The sequence below is a fragment of the Amphiura filiformis genome, chromosome 17 (genome assembly GCF_039555335.1).
Source record: "Amphiura filiformis chromosome 17, Afil_fr2py, whole genome shotgun sequence".
NCBI classification, from domain to species: Eukaryota; Metazoa; Echinodermata; class Ophiuroidea; order Amphilepidida; family Amphiuridae; genus Amphiura; species Amphiura filiformis.
In genome coordinates this window covers 58,503,332-58,524,682 of record NC_092644.1, presented here as the reverse complement: position 1 = coordinate 58,524,682, position 21,351 = coordinate 58,503,332, and the positions used below count along the sequence as shown (strand labels likewise).

General features: G+C 36.8%; 2 protein-coding genes across 2 annotated transcripts in view; one reads left to right on the top strand and one right to left on the bottom strand.

Annotated features, from left to right (window-relative positions):
• Positions 1 to 525: 525 nt before the first annotated feature.
• Positions 526 to 20,262, bottom strand: LOC140138057 (calcyclin-binding protein-like). Its single transcript, XM_072159902.1, has 6 exons — positions 20,125 to 20,262; positions 13,142 to 13,370; positions 11,473 to 11,569; positions 5,949 to 6,048; positions 5,528 to 5,622; positions 526 to 4,286 (listed from the first exon to the last, which is right to left on the bottom strand). The coding sequence occupies exons 1-6, from the start codon at positions 20,140 to 20,142 to the stop codon at positions 3,776 to 3,778; spliced, it is 1,050 nt and encodes a 349-aa protein (XP_072016003.1). The 5' UTR covers positions 20,143 to 20,262; the 3' UTR covers positions 526 to 3,775.
• Positions 20,263 to 20,487: 225 nt separating this feature from the next.
• Positions 20,488 to 21,351, top strand: part of LOC140138056 (serine/threonine-protein kinase Kist-like) — a 14,115-nt gene continuing 13,251 nt past the window's right edge. The window contains 1 exon segment of the mRNA XM_072159901.1: positions 20,488 to 20,619. The gene's annotated coding sequence lies outside the window, so the exon portion shown is untranslated.

Below are 21,351 nucleotides of genomic sequence, written 5' to 3'. Positions count from 1 at the left end.
ACGCGATGCGTGCGAGCCAATCACAGTTATTTGTGAAAACGCGAACACAAATCGAGGTCATTAATATCTCACAATTGACCACAAAATGTGTAATAGTTCAAAAGCGCATATTAGTGACCTCCGCGAGCGTGCATCGAACAAACTGCACGCACACTGGCTGCCGTATTTGGATTGCGCGCTTCCACATTCGCACAGATTGTGATACGCACTTCTGTTATTGGTCGTCCTGTTTAAGCCTGATCGATTTTTGGAAAGGGAAGATGTAAAAATCATCTATTTTTACAAACTTTTGAGCAAATATTTTGTATTATTTTGTAAGTGAAGAGATCAAAGTGACGGTTATGAATGAGGTTAATAACTTTGCATCGGTAATATGTCGGGTATTGTGAAAAATCTAATCATTTTGCTTTGGACCTCGGTATATATTCCTCGGTTCCAAAGGCAAAATGTTTAGATTTTTCACAATGCCCTCCAAATAACCGATGCGCATTTATTAACCTCTAAATAAAGTACATCCATACAAAATTTTACATGAAATGTTTATTATATAAAATAAGTTGCCAAGTTGACAAACCTGACAGATGTAAAGTCACAGAGTTACAAAATCCTGACTTCTTGATAAAATCAAGCTATCATTACATTGATGTATTTTTATATAGAATGGTGCACATGCAGCTGGGTGCAGACTTGCAGCACTTTTGGGAACTGCACTTTTGCATATTGTATGACTGATGTGCGCTTTTACAGGATTTAATTGATGCACGCATTAATAATTTGGACCTATTATGAGCTGATCATAGAATAGCTGCTTCGCATACTGTAAAAGTAGACATTTTCGCGAGGTTTTTATTTTCGTGAATTTCGCGAGTGGACATAAAATCGCGAAAATAAAAACTTGCGAAAATAACCTTTTGCATTAGGTTTCTATTGTATCAATATCCAAACCGTGAAATTTAATTCTTGCGCAATTGACAAAATCTTCAAAATCACGAAAATATCTTCTCGCAAAAATATTGACTTTTACAGTATTGATCAATTGGCATTATTAAGTCAAATTTAAATTTTTGGTCAATTTTTGGAAAAAAGGGCCAAAAACACATTTTAGGGTGTTTTTGGTATGCTATGATAATCAAGCTGAAAGACTTTTTCAAAGACTAATTTCAAGTTATGCATTCTAATTTTTGGAAAAAATATTTTCTAATCTTTTTCATAACCAATTAATTATTCAAAAATAACATCAAACATTATAATTTTGAGCTAACTCTAAGCCTATACTCAAGATTTTGAATGCTTAGACTTGTGCAAAGTCTTTGAATTTTGTTGTAAGAAAACAAGCAAAATTGCCTGGTTTTTGACCTCTCAAATTGTAAAAATATTCAGATTTGACTTTTACTGCCAGTTAGAACAAACTAAAGGATTAGGATTTAGACGTTTCATTTGGCAAAACAGGACAACATAGTTTTAATCCCCAAAATATAGTGCAGTATTTTTCTAGAATAGGGAGCAGGTCAATTGAATTACAACATGATACTTTCTTAGTAAAGCAGGAGCTGCTACAGCAAATGGGCTATTTCATTTGAAATCCATACACCCCCTATGGAAGACATGAACCCACACAGAGGATATAGATTTCAAATGGACTCGCCTATGCAGATAACCCCAATTTCAAATGGAGTTGCCCATTCAGGCATTTTAACCAATCAAAAGAAAGAATTTGCCTCATACAAATCAGTCTACACTGACCTTGGAGGACCTCTAGCCCTGGTTATATCATATCATATCTATAAACCTTCAAATTTATTTCCAGCTAGTATTTTCCAGCATTTTCTGAATTTCATATATAACCCCTAAAATGTTTGATTTTAGTGTCCTTGATGCCCCACTTGACCCTTCCCATTATTTCCCAAGTATTTTGACCAACTTTGGTAATGATCTAAATATTACTTCTAGGGGTACAAATTGCATTTTAGTTTCTGTACATACCTTATTCTACCCCACAATGACCCTTGACGCAACATCTTTCACATCACTGTAAGTCCCCTACCCAATGATCATTGTTCCCAGGTTTGAGTTCACTAGTGGTAAAACTTTTGGAATGTCATCTATTTTACTCAAACTTTAACCACATTAGCACATACACATAACCCTACACATACTGACGAGTGACAGAAATGATAACTGCATAGTCACTTAAGGTACGTTCATTCTACGCCGCAATTGCTCTGCGGTGCGGTGCCCATATAATGATTACTTTTTGCTGCAACTCAACACAAGTCATTGCATTTCCAAGTTAAAATGTATTTAACTTTTATTGCGATACTGTAATGCAGTATTTTGTAGTATGATGCAGTGTGGCAATGCACCGCACCACAAAGCAATTGCGGCAAAGTATGAGCGGACCTATAGTCATAACTGGACACTTGCTTTTCCAATATACATGTATCTATGTAAACCCACCAGGGGTCCATTTTACTCAACTTTAAACCCTTTGTAACCCAAGGAGCCATTTGTAAATTTATGAATATCCAATACTAGACATAACTTTACGAAGGATCCCTGTAGTAAATTACTGTTACTTACAGGGTACCTTTCGTAAGTAAGCATGGAACTACAAAGCATTTTGAGACTTACGAAGCTTCGTAAAGTTTAGTGAAATGGACACTAGGACTATACTTTGTTTGGCTTATACTTAGCAGACTCATAATGTTGTGGATTGATATAGAATCATTGGTATGGTGCACACACAGTTCGACGCAGAACCAATGCTAGGAGTTAATGTGTGACTGCTGCCTGCTATTTACGCAATGTGCGCAGTAACATAATTACATAAACCTAATAAGTTTTATCATTTGTATGCCAAACAAAGTATAACCAGCTGCATACAGCTACTAAATCTGTGGGATAAATAGTTGTACATGGCTACATAATACTTCGATGAAAAGGGGATACGGCTACCAGTAACACGCCATTGAAAACATTTGTCAAATGATCAAATTGTCAATAATTACCACCTCCCATACATAACAGTATAAAGTCTTCATGTCTCAGTCTTGGCAATTGCAAAGGCTGACCCGACTGGCTCACTTGAGATTGATGGCATTTGGATCAACAATTCAAGATTTCTTATTGATAATTTCAAATAATGGACAGAACATGCATTGTGACATTATTTTAAACAGACTTCTAAATAAAGCAAATATCTTTCTGCATCTTAAAGAGGAAGCCCCACCCGAGCAGTTCTTCTGGGGTGAACCAAACCTGGCTGATTATCAAATTAATCAGTGCATGGCTCGAAAAAATTGAGTAATTTGGGAAGCTCATTCCCAGGAAATGTTTTGGTGGGAAATTCTGGTATTTTGAGGAGATAGTGTCTTTTTTGTATATAAAAATGGTATAAATTGTGGGAAATTTAGCTTGCTTTCCTGGAAATAAACATTTTTTCAAGCCCTGAATCAGTGACAAGGTTATCTCTGAATATGAGTAATCACTGCAATAATATTAATAAAACATCATTACGCACCTGTCAAATTCAGAGATGACCTTGTCACTGATTAATTTAATAACCAGGCAGGCTTGGTTAACCCCAGAAGAACTGCTCTGACAGGGCTTCCTCTTTAAAGCCATTGCAATGAGTAAAGATTGTCTTCCAAAATGTCACCAAAATCCAGCAAGGCTTGTTTTAGAGCAGTTTCAGCCCTCCACACAAGATACACATTAGCCAGTCGGGTTATATTAGTCTCTTGCTGACTCTGAACAGCTGGCTGGTAGTTCTGTATTACTTGGGCTCATCAAGCCCACCTGGACCACCCGGACCACCTAGATCTCCTAGCCCACCAGGCCCACCTGGACCACCTAGACCTCCTAACCCACCCAGCCCACCTGGACCACCTAGCCCTCCTAGCCCACCTAACCCACCCAGCCCACCTAGCCCACCTGGACCACCCAGCCCACCCATCCCACCTGGACCACCCAGCCCACCTGGGCCACCCATCCCACCAAGACCACCCATCATCTCACCTAGACCACCCATCCCACCTGGACCACCCATCCCACCTGGGCCACCCATCCCACCTAGACCACCCATCATCCCACCTAGACCACCCATCCCACCCATCCCACCTAGTCCTCCTAACCCGTCTGCTCCTGCTGCTCCTTTTTTATCCTGTGACTCTGTCCAGGCTTTGGCGATGTTCCTCTTCATGTCGTCATCTCCCTCATCATACATGTTCTTCATCATTTTCATCATAGAATCCCCGGGGTCACCTTTGTCGTCATATTTTGGGGCCCTGAAATATTAAAAATAACATCCATGATGCATGGGAATCAGACAAAAATGATGGTCCATCATATGGGAATAAGGAAACCTACATAACCTGCATGGCCAACGTGTTGGGTCAAGACCCAGGCATAAATGGTGAGCTGTTAGGGGGTAATCATATACTGTGCACTGTTATGTGATGGTATGATCGTATCATGGCTGCCAACTGATATAACATAGACTGCTGCCCTCATTCATCAACTATCTGGGTTGATGACTGAGAAAACTAAGTGGAAAAATTGACAGACTTTGGACTGCACAGTTGTGTCCAAATTGACCTTTTGACAGAGTTTGTTGTTTTTAGAACTTCAGAGCACGATCTTGTCACAACGGCGCGGTATGGCACATAACCAAAGTCACAAGAGAATATTTTCATAAGTCCGACACGCTATGAACCAAAAGTTATTCAATCGTCACTATGAAGCACCACAAAAGTACATGCACAGTGTAAACGACTGATTGAGTTCCACATATAATCAGTCCAAGAGAACGCCACATATGGATCAGGAGTATTACATAATAATACCCTGCTATGACAATAGCTGCACTAGGTTAATCGTATAATCTCCTTATGTGGTTAGCATGGCTGGGCCAGGAAATCCACAAGGTCAGCCAATGTATGTACATGTATTCGGTACATGTGCCATATCTTTTACAATGGGTGATAAATTTCTGGTTTGTTTTATTTCAAAACGCAACATTCGATATTCTAAAGCTTGGTCCAAATCCAAGAGAAGAACCAACTCTAGTAATTTATGTGGTTTCAAATTATATCAGACGTTGCCTTTTTGATAGAAATGGTGTTTGTTGATGTGCACAGTTTCCCATTAGATCATAACATGCTGTTGTACATCCAAGGTCAAAGGTCTTTTAATCCATATTTGGCGTTGTTCTGGGACTGATAATAGTGGCAGCAAAATTAATGTAAAGCGCTCTGATAAATGATATAAATGTATTTATTTTATGATTGACACACAAACATGCATGGCGAAAGTGAAACTCTTTCATATACCATAAAGATGAATCGCCTAATGGCACTATGATCTTCCTTGACATAACTGGAATTTAAAGCATAAACTAAAAGTTCCCTGCCATAAAATCGCACCAGCAACTTTATTTGTACGTGAAATTTACCCTAAGGCAAAGGAGCCAAGTGCGCCATTAGGCAAATCTTTACCTTAATCTCTTTATTATAAACACCATACTTACTTTCCTTCCTTGCTCTTTTGCTCTGTTTTTGTAAGATATGCCCATTGGTGTTTCTCTGCCTTTTTCAAGAAAACTACTACGCTGTCTGTTTTTACCTGGAAAGAAAATTCAACATGATTTACCTATTTACCTATTTTCTGATTAAAATACGAGTCAAATGGGTTATTTTAATTGTGAATAGAGTCAAGATAAAAGCGCCACCCAACGATATGAGCATACCTTGGTTAGCTGACATATTCTAACTTCAGCAGAATAAATGTAAAGCACTTTGATACATGCGAAAGGCGCTGCATAAATGCTAACGATTTTTTTTTATGTGCTGGGGCAAAAAATCCTTATTAATTGTCTAAGAATTCAGATTGTTTTGACAATGCTTCTTGAAAATGTTATTCCAGAGAAAAAAACAATGCCACTTTCTTACCTTATAGTGACTTCCATCTGGTAGGATTGATTTGACGAGATTTTTACGAGCTAACTGGTGATTAGCCTTCTTCAAAGATTTAACATCAAGAACGAAAGAACTGAAATGAAATTGAGAGAATAGAGACAAGTGAAAACCTGCATAAAAAACTAAATAAACGCATTCCAAAAAAGATAAAGTCCCCACTTTATTAGGTCGTCATAACTCTACACATAAAATAAAAAAATAAAACTGATACAAATTTTGTTAGCTGCAGTGTGGTACAAAATTTGTGTACAAACAAATCCAAATGCTCAAGAAATTAATGAGTGAATGAAAAGTTGCAAATTCAAACAATTACACAGTGTGAAATTGCATTACCTAACATGTTCCATTCAACTGAAGTCAGTGGCTCACAGCACTTGCCATCAATTGGCTGACCATGGTCTATTCAATCTGCAGAGCATTTTGTATGGTTGATACCCAACCCATTCAAACCTACCCTTTTACACAGTAAATTGCACTGCAACTTTTTTAATCGCCACCACTGCCACTTTTTGATAATTTTGTTAATTAATCATTCTTTCCTATAAACAGCCCTAGAGCTAACAAACCTTTAAATTTAGCAGATAGGCGAGGTCTGCTTGTTTTCTGTTGACAAGGGGCAGTCTACAGTGAACGGCTCTTTTCAGAGCCACCAAACCTTTCAATTTAGCAGATAGGCGAGGTCTGCTTGTTTCTGTAGACAAGGGGCAGTCTTCCGTGAACGGCTCTTTTCAGAGCCACCAAACCTTCAAAATCAGCAGATAGGTGAGGTCTGCTTGTTTCTGTAGACAAGGGGCAGTCTTCAGTGAACGGCTCTTTTCAGAGCCACCAAAATCTTTATATTGAAACGGGACCCCATAGGCGTAGGCCTAATACCCTGAGATCCCATCTATTTGCATGTTAAAGCACGGTTAAGCTTAAGCGTTTCTTCATCTCGCAAAATTTACGCCCAAATTTTCAGACTAGCGATGGTGATAGTCCTTTTACCTTTTATATTTAAATCACCACTTTTAGACTTGTTTTATTCACAGGAAGCGCCAAAATTCATCATCCGCACCTCGAAATGGCGCGTTTGCTCGTGTGCGATTAAGGAATTCCCCATTTTTGCTTGTCCATATCTCAGGGCCGTTTCATGCTCAATTCTCGTTTTTATATGCTAATTTTTATATTCATACCTTTATTGAAATGTATAGCATCTCATGAAATGCCTCTGAAAGGATATTGTTTTGTGAATTTCAGGAGATTTGCGATACTAAAATTCATGTCTCACTTTTACGAGTCGCCATTTTGGATATTTACTTTCGGCGAAATTCCTTTGCACTCGGCTGTGAGATTTCTCAAAATTACTTATTTCTGATATAATAGTTTTTCCTGTTCCGAAAAGTACCTTCAGAGTCGAGATATTTTACCAGTAATAAAATTCACTTATTTTAATACTTGCAACTTCACGCATTATTGTTTTATCGTTCATGATAACCTCTAAAATCCGGTGTTTCTAAGATAGGATTTTTTGATTATAGAAACGTGCGTGAGAACAACAAAAACATAAACAAATTAATTATTCTAATTATTCATGGATTTTGCAATCTTGGCGACGTTAACTTTAGCGTAATTAATAAATGAAATGATTGGATAACATCAATTACGCAATTAATTAAAAGATTGAAGTTATCCAATTAAATTAATAAAACCAATAAAATGCATATTCATGAGGATATTTTACTTCTAAAATCGCAATTTGTTTTGAGAAGTTCCAAAGAAGTTTTTACTTCACTTGTCATCCTGATATCGTATAGAGAAGCCGTTTTTAATATATCTTATATAAATCAACTCCAAGAAATCAAGGCTCAGCCCGTCGAGAGAATCCTTCGATTCCAATGTGAGTTTTAGAAATGATATAGCTTTATAAATATTCAGGAGGGATTTCCTCCTGAATAAGGAAGTCTTGGCGTGGCCTCCACTCCGTTAGACTTTTAACAAGTCTATACCATGTAGGTCTTTTATTTTATGTTGACTCGTTAATTTATCTGGAAAGGTTAGATTTTATCGTTTATCGATTGACGATTGCTGTTTTTATACAGATCATATTACTAGCATAGTGCACTCAGCTTTTAGGAATAAGCGTCAAGATAATTTTATGCTTGTTCTGCCGAATTCTGTGCTCGTAGGATTTGTGACTCTCGTGTAGCAATTGGTCAACCCTTTTTCAGATAAATTGCGAGTCATCATCAGACCTAAAAACTTTATTACTTTTCATATTTTATCAATCCTTATTCTAGTCAGCGTTTAATAATTGTCACATGGTTTCATGCTTAATTTCTAATTCATTTTATGTGCTCGTACGCGGCGATAGAGTCCGCGTCGGTCACGAACTTGGGAACAGTCTACGAGTATTTTATAAACACGCGTGCGTGGAGATGTAAACATTAACGCTATTGTTATTGTTTACATTGGTGCGTTAAGGCCGACAATGTGAAGTTATTTTTCCCTTCTAATCAAACTCTTGTGATTACTTAAATGCTGGCTAGAGAATAACTTTCCGGTTGATAGAACTTGATACCAATTAAATAATATTTGATTTTCCAATAATAATATTGGAAAATGAGAACTTGTCACAAAAAGTCAATCTAGAAATTATTTATGCATGTACATATTTTTATATTATTTATGAATGCTTCTTGAAAGAGAACTTTGATCTAATGATACAAAAATCAATTTGTCTGTTTATTTATTTAGATTCTAGTCTCTGGTACGCCCAATTTCATGGCAGTAATTACCTTACTGTTACCCAGGTTACCTAAAATATTTCACTTTGCAATCTTATTTTATACTTGGTGATGTAGAGCATAGGGAAGAGATTTGAACAGAATCGGTTCTACTCTTAGTTAATTAATTATATTTATTGAACGACAAAATTGTGGCAATTTCTACTATATTATGACACTTTTATATTATCAAACTTGACGGCTAAGATATACTTTTCTGATCCGATCTCTTCTACCCTGCGCAATAAGATATTTGGGATTTATAGTCGCGCTACCAAAACTTGAGTCCAAAAATTCCATTTATATCTTTTCAGAATCAGACCCTGCCCGAATCCGTTTCAATATTAGCAGATAGGCAAGATCTGCTTGTTCTCTGTTGAAGGGGCAGTCAGTCTTCAGTGAACGACTCTTTTCAGAGTCATCAGTAGGCAAGGGGCGGTCTACATGTCTCATTCTTAGGTACTTTGTCCTGAAGAAGTCAGAGCTACTCCTGACGAAAGCTTGACAGTTCTAAACTTGTCCGACGGCGAACCCGCTAAAAACCCACTAATAGCCCTAGAGATATGTCAGTCTTTTCAGCAGTAGGTAAAGCTATGCAAGATGCCATTACCATGCCATTGCATATCCTGGTTAGCCAGGTGGAACAGTACCCTTGCACCTATCTTGCACATCAAGTGATATACATGTCCAGCATCACATACTATTAGCGTATTAACTCGCCATGGTTGCCAGCAGCCCGATGGCAACCGAGGGGACTTATTTTTGAGTGAGTTGCGTGGTGTAAGGTGGAAGATATATTGTACTTGTTGTATGCAGGTGTGGTAGAAGATGTTGCTCCTTTTGGAGAGTGTTTGGTATGCAAGGTGTAGCTAAAGTTCCATTGCATTATTTACGTGGTTCACGGAAAATGTTTTTGCTGATATAGGTTCTATATTATGAATAGGCTTTGTATTTGTATACCTTGATACAATAAAATTATGTTTTAGGCTTTCAAATAAATCATGTAGTAGAAGTTAAGTTGTATCCATGAGAATCAAATGTTTTAAAAAATAAGTTTATGTTCAAGAATAACTCAAGTCTGTGTTCAAGAATAACTCAAGCTTATAGTCAAGTACAACTCAAGCGTATAGGGAAAACAAAACAAAAATATAGATGTTTTATTGTTCATTATTAAATATTTCATGTCTTTGACATTTAAAAATGTATGCAATAAATAAAAAGAAAAATTATTTCATGTCTTTGACATCAAATGTTTTGTGTAATAAAAATTATTCATGTCTTATTGACATAAAATGTTGTGTGCAATAAAGAAAATATTAATGAATTTAATTATTGCAATTTTCAAATGCAATCTAATAATAATAATGAACAATAAATTTTAAAACTAGTGATGTATGTGTTTAAGTGAAATATAATTTATATGTAAATGTGATGTTGACTAATAAAAAAAAATGTAAAACAAAGGTTTTTGATATACAATGTACACTTGAAAGGAATTTAAAATGAACATTAATTAATTAATTAATATGTTAAAAGGTTTAAAGAAATGAAGTTGCAATATTTCAATGTGCTAAAATGTCAGTATTTTTTCTATATTTATTGAATTATCAAAAAATTTTTCAATTTATTATTCAATGTATTTTCGATATTAAATTTGTCAAATTCTTGCCTTGAAAAGTTGTATTTTTCTGATATTTCACATTTGTTTTTAAAAACAAGATCACATCCAAATTATTGGGATTATTTTATGTACCGGTAAAATTGGTATACATGATTAGTGTGATATTAAATTAACGATTTCAGAAAGTCTTTGACTTTTATATGCTCAGTATTTTATTGTCAATGTCTTCAATTTATTAACATTGACAACATTGAAATCAAAATCTTTTTAAACATTGCAGCAGCTTAAATTATTATGTAATTGGATGGATTATTGGTATGGTACAACTCATTGTACATTAGTACAACTCATTGTAATGGGGAAACAAGTTATAAAAACTGTTTTAGATTGATAAAGATTGTTAAAATTGAAAAATGTTTTTAAAAGATTTAAACATTTATAATAAAAATGAATGTATTATTGTAACTAATTTTATTTTAATTGTATTTTAAATGTATTAAGTAGAAAAGCAAAACTTTTCACTTAATGAAATTAAATCATTTAACAAAAATATAATTTTTAAAATATTTACAGCATACTGCTTGTTACATACAGCCCAATGTTATGTGAATGATGAGGACATCATCTTGGAAGGAAGGGGAGTTATGTATCAGTGCATAATGTTGATGGGGGATCCATACTTTTTTGTAGGATATTCTTGTTTGGGAAACTCCACATAAATTGCCAAGTCATTCCGATCGATTTTTATTATCAAAAGAAATTTGTTTATGAATAGGGAGATAGCAATAAAAACCAGGTGCGGGAGAAATCTTTCTCTCAGTCTCAGTCTCTCTCACTCATGGTTTCGCTCTGTACATTCGTATTATTTGTATTTATGTGGAGATGACAAAATAAATATTACTACCAAGTTCCTGTTTGTCAGAACTTTTATTAATACCAGTGGCCTACCGCATCTACCATACCCTTACAATGGTGGTAAAATCGGCCTCGTTAGACGCTGTCAGCGCCCAAATTCCCCCGCATTTTGTTTTTATATATAGCGGGCAAACGATAACCAGTCATGCTAAATCAAAGCCCTGCTGAAACTTAACAATCTTCAATGCAATGTACTTACTCTTCAGTGTATTCCACAGTGACATTTGTAGCAGGTATGGTATGTACTTCTGGCAATGTCACATATATTTTTACAAACTTTTCTGATTGATCCCATCCTATGATGAAAAATCCAGGAAATTAAAAAAACATTGTTAATTTGATGGCAAATTTAAGCACACTCTCGGGTAAACTGTATGTATTTATTTCAAGTTAAATTCATATTGCATTCATTCAAAGCTTTAGTAGTATCTCTATCCCCTGTGTCACAATTGGCTCCACAACCGACTTTCAGTAAATGCAGGTGTCCTCTTTCAGAGTACTTTTGATCAAAACTCTCAATCAAATGATTTTTAAATCATTTTATCTCAGAGTTGCTTAGCAATACACAAAGTAATAACAAATGGGCAGGGGATGAAAAATGCCAAAGGCATAAATGACATACAGTGATAAAAGCCTATACAATCATGAGAACACATCAAAGTACAAATAAAAATAATAAAATGGTTGTGCCTTTGGTTTTTATTCTGTAGAGTTACATAAATAATATCTTAACTAACACTTCTACACGATAATCATGGGGATGATGGGGTGAGAAAGTACATGGATATACATTGTAACCATTGTAAATAAATGTTCACAAATCTTAATTTGGATGTTGTTTTGAATAATAATAAAATACAACACTGCCCTCCCATATGTTCAAATGCTGTATCTACCTAATAATAATTACTACCACCAGATTGCAACATGATCTGAATCACTCAGACCAAAGTCTAAAATTTTGAAAACTGAATCTAACTTGCCCAGTGTAACTATGCTTAACGACATTAAAATCCACACATCCATGGCATACTAGGTTGTAAATGTATGAACTTCTTATATTATGTTCATTTTTGATTGTATTTTTTCTCCTTATTTTTGATCAGCTCGTAATCGACGGGCCTTATAACATCAGATTACCATCAATATATTTTATTTTGAGAATTGTCTTGTGACATCTCGCCAGAAGTATCACAAATTATTAATTCAAGCCCTATACTTTGAAAACATGAACAATATAGACCAGACAGGTCAACTATATCACTCTTAAAGTCGGTCTACTTTTCAGCATAGTGGTAAAAGCCTAACAATTCCCGCCGATTACAAGCTGATTAAACTCCGGGGGGGGGGCACTCCAACTTTGGAGGCGACTCGTATGTAGGGCTGTTTAGACCCCCTTTTTCAGTGTCGCTGTCACCCAAAGACCCCATATTTTTTCATTTGATCTGTCACCCAAAGATTTTGTTACTTATTTTGAAAAAACAAAGAAATTTGAAGCCATTTAGAACTAGAAATTCAATTTTCAAGGTTTCTGTGGCGCTCTTTCGGCTCTCACTCAAAGATTCCATTTAAAAAAATGTTCATATTCTCACCCAATGACCCCATATTTTTTACATTTTGCTCTCACCGAATGCCAAAAATCATGCTCTCACCCAATGACCCCATATTTTTTACATTTTGCTCTCACCGAATGACTCTTAGTGCGGAAGTGCCAGCCCTACAGGCTACACCTATATCCATTTCATATTGAAGTGCCCCCCCCCCGATTTAAACTATACATCTCAATTTCATCATTGCTGACTTTGGTCTGATTAGATCAGATTATGTCACTTTTGAGAGTGTACAGAATAAATCCAGTGCCAACTCACCATATGATTTAATCACTTTAGTTGCAAGTTGTGGCTGTGTTGTTGCATATTTTACTGCTGATGATGAGGCATCTGTGTTTGCTGGATCTGAATTAAGAGTTTGTTGCTGGAGTTTCATCTGTGTTATTTCTCTTTCCAGTCTTTGTTGCTCTGTCATAAGCACTTCTTTCACTTTGGGTCGATTGGTAAGGCCTAGCAATCTTTTGACTTCATCCAAATCTAGGCTAAGCTGCATAGAGAGAGAAGAATAAAAATTGAATTTCCAAAATTATACAATACAAATTATAATATGAAATATACCCAAATGGGAAAGAAATATAGTATACATTGTGGGAGTTGGATAGAAGGTCATAATCATCTAATGATGAATGCATAATAGTAAATGCGCAATGGGTTTGGGATTTTACTTTCCTACATTACTGGAACCAATGGTTTTTGGCAGTGTTCTTAGTCGGTTAATTAACCTCAATCTTACCGGTTAATTAACCGGTTAATTTACCGCATCATATTTAACCGGTGGTAAAATAGGTTAATTATGAATTTTGAATAATTCTGATGCTTTTTTAAGTTTTAACATTTTAATATTCAATGTTCACTGCAAATAGTAAAATAGTATTCTTAATTCTTCTTGATCTCTAGTCCTAGAGTGTCATGCAGCACAGCATAGACCATATATGCAGACTGTATCATGGTCTATGAGGCATGAGCATGTGCAAATCCACGGGGGTGGTTCTTTGAAAAATTTTGTATGGGGATGTGGCACACAGACTTTTAGATGCTGACTTTCTCTACAATGTATACCTACTCTTTGCTGTTATCAGTGTACCAATATTTCACAAAAAGCACCCAAATTTGCTCTAATTGGGCGCTTTTAGGGGCATTGGTCTCCACTGAAAACCCAACCATACATGTAGATAAGGGCTGTGCAATAATTATGAGCCCTGGGGGAGGGTAAAATTGGGGGGGGGGGGGGGCAAGAAATTTTTGGCGAGGGGGGGGGGGGGGGAGCATTTTTTGGCCAGCCGAGGGGGGGGGTGCGATTTTGGCACACATTCATGGGCGCCTTTTAAATAAATCGCTCTAAAAAGGCTTAGGAAAACAGTACAGAAACGCTTTTGAGTGTGGTGTGTGAGAGTGGGGTGTGATGGGGTGAGTGTGGAGATAAGCTTTTATAATTATGTGCAATATAATATATGTTTTTCTTATGCTTTTTTCTTGTAATATTGTATTTTAACTTTTATGTGTAATAATAGTAAATACTTTTTTGATGTTTTAATATTGTAAAAAATAACACAATTTGGCTATTTGCCACGATGTTATTTTGAATAAATATGAAATGAAAATGAAAAAAAAACAAGTCTTAAATCAATGAGATCCATCGGTATTTCTTTTTTGCTTTCTTTTTTTTTTTTATTGAAGAGCATTATAAAATAAAGATGGCTACAAATTTCGGATATATATAAACTCAACCCGTTTCGCCAGCTTTGCAAATCGCGAGGCGTCAAGGGAATTTTAATCCATTTTAATATTTTGGGTAAGTTGTTATGGCGGACCGAAAAAAATTGGCATGGAAAATTTATTTTGGCGCTTTTCTCAAAAAGTGCTCATTTTTGCAGAAATCTGCCATGCTAGTTGGATTCCTTGTGTCATTTCCTTTCTGAAAATGTATACTTTTAATGTACTTATAATCATTACTTTTAAACTATACAATACAAAATAATGTTTAAAATTTCTGACTTTGAGTGATCCTGCGTGCCCCCTTAATGGGCGGGAACCTGGTTTGGATACCAGAGGGAGTATGCCTGTAAGAGACACAGCCATCAGAAAGGACCAGCTCAGATCGCGCGCTAAATAAGTTTGCAGATCAGAAAAATTAGCATTTTTTTCTCAGCCTTGAAAAAAATAGACAGAGCTGGGAATCGAACCCGGGACCTCCCTGTTGTAAAACTCGGGTGCTTTACCACTGAGCTGTGAGAAGTTTGATAGTAATCCTTGATATTGCTGAATATATTAAAGCAATACTGATAGGCCTATTTATGTAATGTATGATGCTATTCAAAATTAATAGATGTTCCATAGGGGCCTATAAACTAGGAATATATGAAATGACTATCAATCAATCAATCAATCAATCAAGTTATCAACGATCAATAATAAACCGATGAATCATGGAATATTACTAATTACTTACTAATCTACCAAGTAAATAAATAAGTCAGTAAATAAACAAATAAATAAATAGGCATAGGCCTAAATAAATAAATAAATACATAATGCAGAATGCAGTTTAACAATACAACATGATGGGATTACATGGAAGTTTTGGTCCCACTCTGACCTTCGACCCTTTGTGGGAATCACAGGGGGCATAGAAAAAAATGAAACCAATCCAATTTTTATCATTTCAGGTTTAAGGATGCCAAAAACCAGTGTTCTTAATTAACCGGTTAATTATAAACGGCGGTTAATTAACGTTAATTAACCAGTAAGATTGGTTAATTATGGTTGGAAAATATATAAATCCGAGCTCGGAATTCAATATGCCATCATACTGAAGAACATTGTGCAAGTATTTAACATGAGCAGATGAAGTGTGGGTGTCCACCTTTAGCTTTAAAACATTCCATTTTAAAATTTTAAAATAAAAAAATTATTTGCATATAGGCCTACATGTAAACTTATAATGTCAGTTCACCCTGTTTTCAAGAATGGGGGTGGGGGGCTTTGGGGGGGGGCATCTAAGATATTCTTGGGTGGGGGTAGGGGCGCCAATTTTGTTTCTTGCCCCGGGCGCTACCAATCCTAGTTACGCCACTGAACGGGTGGGGGGGGCATTCTGCCTGGTTGAATGTGTACTGGGATGTGCCACTGTTTTGGGGCACCTTTTCAGCAATTTTGGTATACATATCTATGGGTTAGAACAGGGAAAATGCACGATGTGCAAAAAACGCTGTTTGCTCATTTTGGGTCATATCAATTTGTAAGCGCTCCTTAGCAATGTCATATTTCATTGAATTTACAACCGTATGACAAAACAGGCACAAATAGTAACTTTTTGCACAAGATTTGCAATTTAAAGAGAATTGGCCATTGTATGACACAAAATTTGAAAAAATAGGAGGAAATCCGCTCTTGGCACTATCAAAGGACAATATGGCCAGGGAGCTTCTTCGTTTTTACGAGAGATGCTAGGAGTTGCGGATTTCAAAAGCGTTAGTAAGAAAAACGCAACAAGCAAAAAAGGCGTCGACGAGTGCGAGGAACATTTTGCTGGCATCTCCAACAGGAAGGCACGGCTCGAGCGTTGGGAGGGCTTCAACTAGCGAATGATGACATGGAGGGGCTGGGGCCGACCTTGTGAGCGATCCCATTGCGAGTCGAGAGGAAGTCAGGAATTTTTTGGACGCGCAGGGGCATCTCAAGAGACTGTCCGACGTTTACAAGCACTTGGTAAAGAGGGACGAAAAAGCTAAAGAACTAGCGGATCTAAAATCCCAAGGTCGCAGCTCAGTAAGCTTCGTCAATCCAGCCTACGAAGGCTACAAAGAAGAACCCCTTCTACCCGTAAGCAAAGAAGATGCTGAGAAAGCTAGGAAACTGGAAGAGGAAATCAAAGAATTTGACGAGGCCATCGCTGACCAAGATGCCAAAGTCAGAAATTCACTTGCGCGTTTGCGACGGTCGATCGATCGAAAATTTCATTGAAAGCGACGATAGTTTGCGCGATCGAATCGGCACGTTATTTCGACGAGAGGGAGTCACTATCACGTCGATCATAACCGCGATCGGCATGACGATCTCCACGATCGTCGCATTGATAGTTTCAGCGACTAAAATCGACTGTTTCTGCCGCGCCAAAGCCTGTGCCTCCAAAGCCGAAGCCAGACCCCGGCCCAAAACCTAAGCCCGACCCGCCTACCCCGCCAAAGCCAAAAACTTGGACGGATTGGCTCAAGGCTCAGTTGCAAAAAATCGCATGAAAAATGGTCGTTCGAGAATTTCTGGGACAGTTGTCCCACCCTCCCCCCTGTTTCTGACAGAAAAATACCGTTTGGTGGGGGAAATGAGCATGAAATTTTCGTTTGGTTGCCTGGAAGTATGTGGTGTTTTTGACAGGAAAATCCTGTTTGGAGGAGTGGAGGGAAATGTCCTAGAATCCGCCTTTCCTATCTACTCAACACATTGTCTATGTATACCTGGTCCCATGTACCCATACCTAGTGTATGGGTACATGGTATAACCAGGCATTCAAACAGCCACGGAGAGAGCTGTCAAAGAGTGTATATTTCAAAACATGATAACTGCACCAGTTATAAAAATTCCCACACACATACCACTTTTAAAATGCACTCAAAGTCCTTATTCCATATCTGAAAAATATGATCCCCAATTTGTACTTACTTTATTGATAAAAGTCTAAATATCCACATGACAAATTCAGCTGTACATGTCCATTGTATATGTTCACAACATGACCCAAAATCATAACCTTTCAGACCTTAGACACATGCACAAGGCCTTGATAGCACTGCCATGTGCAGTCAATAGCCCAACATGCTGAACAAGAGACTGGTTGAGAGTCCATGTGTTCATTGACCTGCACATGTCAGCACATGCTTCAACTGCTGATGTGTCATATTTAGCAATGTCATGATATCAACCTCATAGTCACAGTCTCTGTTCTGTGGGGTATTGGTAGAATAACACATGTCTTTATGAAAGGTCAAAAGTTAGGGATTGTTTTGTCAGACATTTTGAGAGCTAGATTTGATCAACACCATTTGAAGTAGACTCGCTTGCCAGTCCTATATACGCCGTACCTATGTATATTGAGGACTGGCTTACGCCATTTTGGATGTCAATGGAAAATACACACTTAACGATTTGCGCCGGTTAGAAACTTGCAAAAAAATCTTTAAAATTTCATCAATGTATATAAATGTGGTACCAACTGTATTGTGCTTGATAATTTAAGACTCGGTTGAAACAAAATTAAGGATCGAAAGCATTTAAGTGTCCAAACAGGCAAAATTATCGTCAAAGTTCTGCTGAAATCGACACCCTTGCGAAGGATTCAGAATTCGAATCGGGAACGAAAATATCCGATCTATGCGATCAAAAACACAAAATTACAACTTTAAACATACTATTGGCAAAAGACATTATTACCAAACAATATAGAATAGAAAATTTGACATCATTTTCTCAAAATAATGAAAAAATTTGCTCACTAGACATCGAAAAAGTACGCAATCCAATTCCCGTTCAAACGCGTGGGAAACTGAAAGTGCATAATCGTGACTAATTTGAAGCATGTTGTAGCTTACAAGCAGGACACATAATTTCAGGATATTGACTACAAATTTGGACCAATAAATTTCCAGAGACATAATACAACCAAGGAAGCTTACTTCAAAGATGTAAAGGCCAACAGTGACATGGTAAAAGTGAAATAGTTAGGGAAGAATACCTTGGTGTACATTTGAAATGTAATTTCTGGTTTTTGTACATGGACTTCATGTCTCCCTATTCCACACATATTGTCTATGGACGGAGCAGCGCAATATATACATAATCATGCATAATCTTACATTGGCTACCTGTTAAACAACGAGTGTCTTTCAAAGTTTGTTTGATCTTGTTCAAATGCATGCATGGTCAGGCACCTCTCTACTTGAGTGATCTAGTTGATGCTTTCACTCCGGATAAAGCTGGGTTGAGATCAGCGGACAGTGGGCGCCTGCTGGAGCTTCGTACAAAAGAACCCTTTGGGAGATAGATCCTTTGAAGTTGGTGCACCTAAACTATGGAACACACTGCCTGTAGCACTAAGAACATGTGACAATATCGCAACTTTCAAATCTGGACTTAAGACCCATCTATACAATGAGGCATTCAAAGAGTGACTCTTTTAGTATTTGACTCTTTTTTCTTATGAACTGTGTCACCATGTTGATATATTTTTCTCAGATCTTTTGAACTTGTTGTGTCAAGCGCCATTGAGCGTCGAAAGGCGGATACCGGCGCTATATTAAATCGTCATTATTATTATTATAACTCGCAAACGCAAAATCGGAATTAACTGAAATTTTGGGAATAAGCTTTTTTCGTGGATATCTACTGCAAAATGTCATAAAAAGAAGATGCTAGGTCAGGATCACGAAATACTCCTTTAAATATAGTTTTATAGCCATGCCCATGATAGCTCGATGGTCAAAGATCGAAAGTACTATTATTCAGATTTCCTTTTAACCATCGCGTATACATGTGCGACGTCAAGCGTGTGCATTGGACCTTGTAGAAAATAATACGCGCTGGACGGCTAGCAGTACGCTTAATTTGTAAGGAAATCTGAATAATTATACTTTAGTCTGAGACTGAGTGAGATTGAGAATGTAGGTATCCTAGGTGAATTCAAATTTGCCATCAAACTGCATCATTTTATATATCAAAATAAAGCCATTGAGTAAACAAAGCCAACACTGAAAACCTTTTTTTCATAGCACTTTCCGCAGCAAAGTTACATCTTGTCAAAGATTGACTTTCATCAAAAAGATTCAGCTAGCAAAATTCCCCAAAACGGCATTTAGGGGTGTTTCTAGATCTTAGTCTCATGGCGATAGCAGCTTTTTTCAATGGAACTGCTATCAGAATCTCTCTAAAATTCCATGTGCGACTTGATTATCACCATAAATAATCATATATTTGGGTCAAGTGAAGTATAGAAAACATATTTATGTAGGTTTCCTTCACCAACCTATTCTCGAAAAAAATTCAAATTTCTATGTAAATATGCATTGAGTTTTTCCCCGGTCTCGGCGAATTTCGCTGACTAGCAAATGTGTTAACTAAGGTTTGCCTGGGATACCTAGAGAATGAATTAAAGTAAGCTTACAATCATGACAATTTTAGACATTTATATGCACACCATTTTTGTATATAATTGTAGCCTCTAGCCCTAGTTATATAGAGGAAAACCCTACCTGTTGCACTGATGCCATGTTGATGATGATGATAATGTGAATTCTGTATCAATTCCGTAGCACTTGTTTGCATGCAATTTTATTATTGCATGACTTTGCACACATGCTAGTTTACAGTGACCTTTGACACGTGAACGGTGTTTATCGGTGTTTGTGGATAATGAAAAAACACTGTTTATTTTAAATTGCAATATCTTTGACTTCATATCATCCATAGATTTAATTTGAAGCAGAATAACTTCAAAAATTACCAGATTTACTTTATTTATGGCATTTATTTTCACTTTTAAACTTTTTAAGTGGAATGAAATTTATTTTAAATAATTTTGGTACCATTTGGTACACTCTGCAATACAAGTTCTAGAACCACAATCACTTGGAAAATTGCCAATGACGCAGTCGACGAAAACAAGTTCTTGGAAAAGCTGGAGGAAAGCTTTACTTTCTTGCAAAATTTAGTGAAGGTTCACAAGACGCACATCCCGAAATCAATCTGTAAGTATAGATACGTAAGTTGTATGATTCAAATGTTGTCATGATTTTCGTTTACGTACATTGCTGTGTTCGGGACAGCGCAAATACTTCCGAATTCAACACCAATTTACAATCAATGCTTGACATGCACTGACTCATGATGGACTGAGTTTGACACTTGACAGCTCGACAGCAGCTGAACCTCCTAAGCAATTATAATGAAAGACAGAGATAAAAAGACTAGTTTGCATCTGACATCACCTGTCAATCAAACTCGAGCACGGTTTGTTTACAAGTGTCGTGATGTAGGTAACCTAGGCAAACCTTAGTTAACACATTTACTAGTCCGAATAATCAGACCCAGAACAAATTATTAATTTCTGACATTATCGTGTACTGGGTCTGAACTGTTTTCACTCGAAATCTTGATGGCAACTTGGACAATCGAAGCACATGCTGCTACTTCACAGCTTTTTAATCCCCTATTCATGTTAAGCGTGAATCACTGATTTAGTCTCTATTGTGGACCATCCTTTTGATACTTGAGTATTTGGACAAGCGGAACAGGTTTGACAGGCCCCTTTGTCTACCTCTCTGTTTGTAAACAAGCGAGGAGGTCGAAATCGTCCTCCTCGCCGAATCTGAAAGTCAGCGTAATAGTCTGACACTAACATTTACTAGTCAGCTTAATTAGCGAGACCGGGGCCCCAACACAATGCATATTTACATAGAAATTTGAATTTTTTTCGAGAA

Coding starts and splice junctions, on each gene's coding strand:
- LOC140138057 (XM_072159902.1), bottom strand. Junction 11,570..13,141: donor TAAAGTGATTAAATCATATG/GTGAGTTGGCAC, acceptor TTTTCATCATAG/GATGGGATCAATCAGAAAAG. Junction 6,049..11,472: donor ACTGTGGAATACACTGAAGA/GTAAGTACATTG, acceptor ATTTCATTTCAG/TTCTTTCGTTCTTGATGTTA.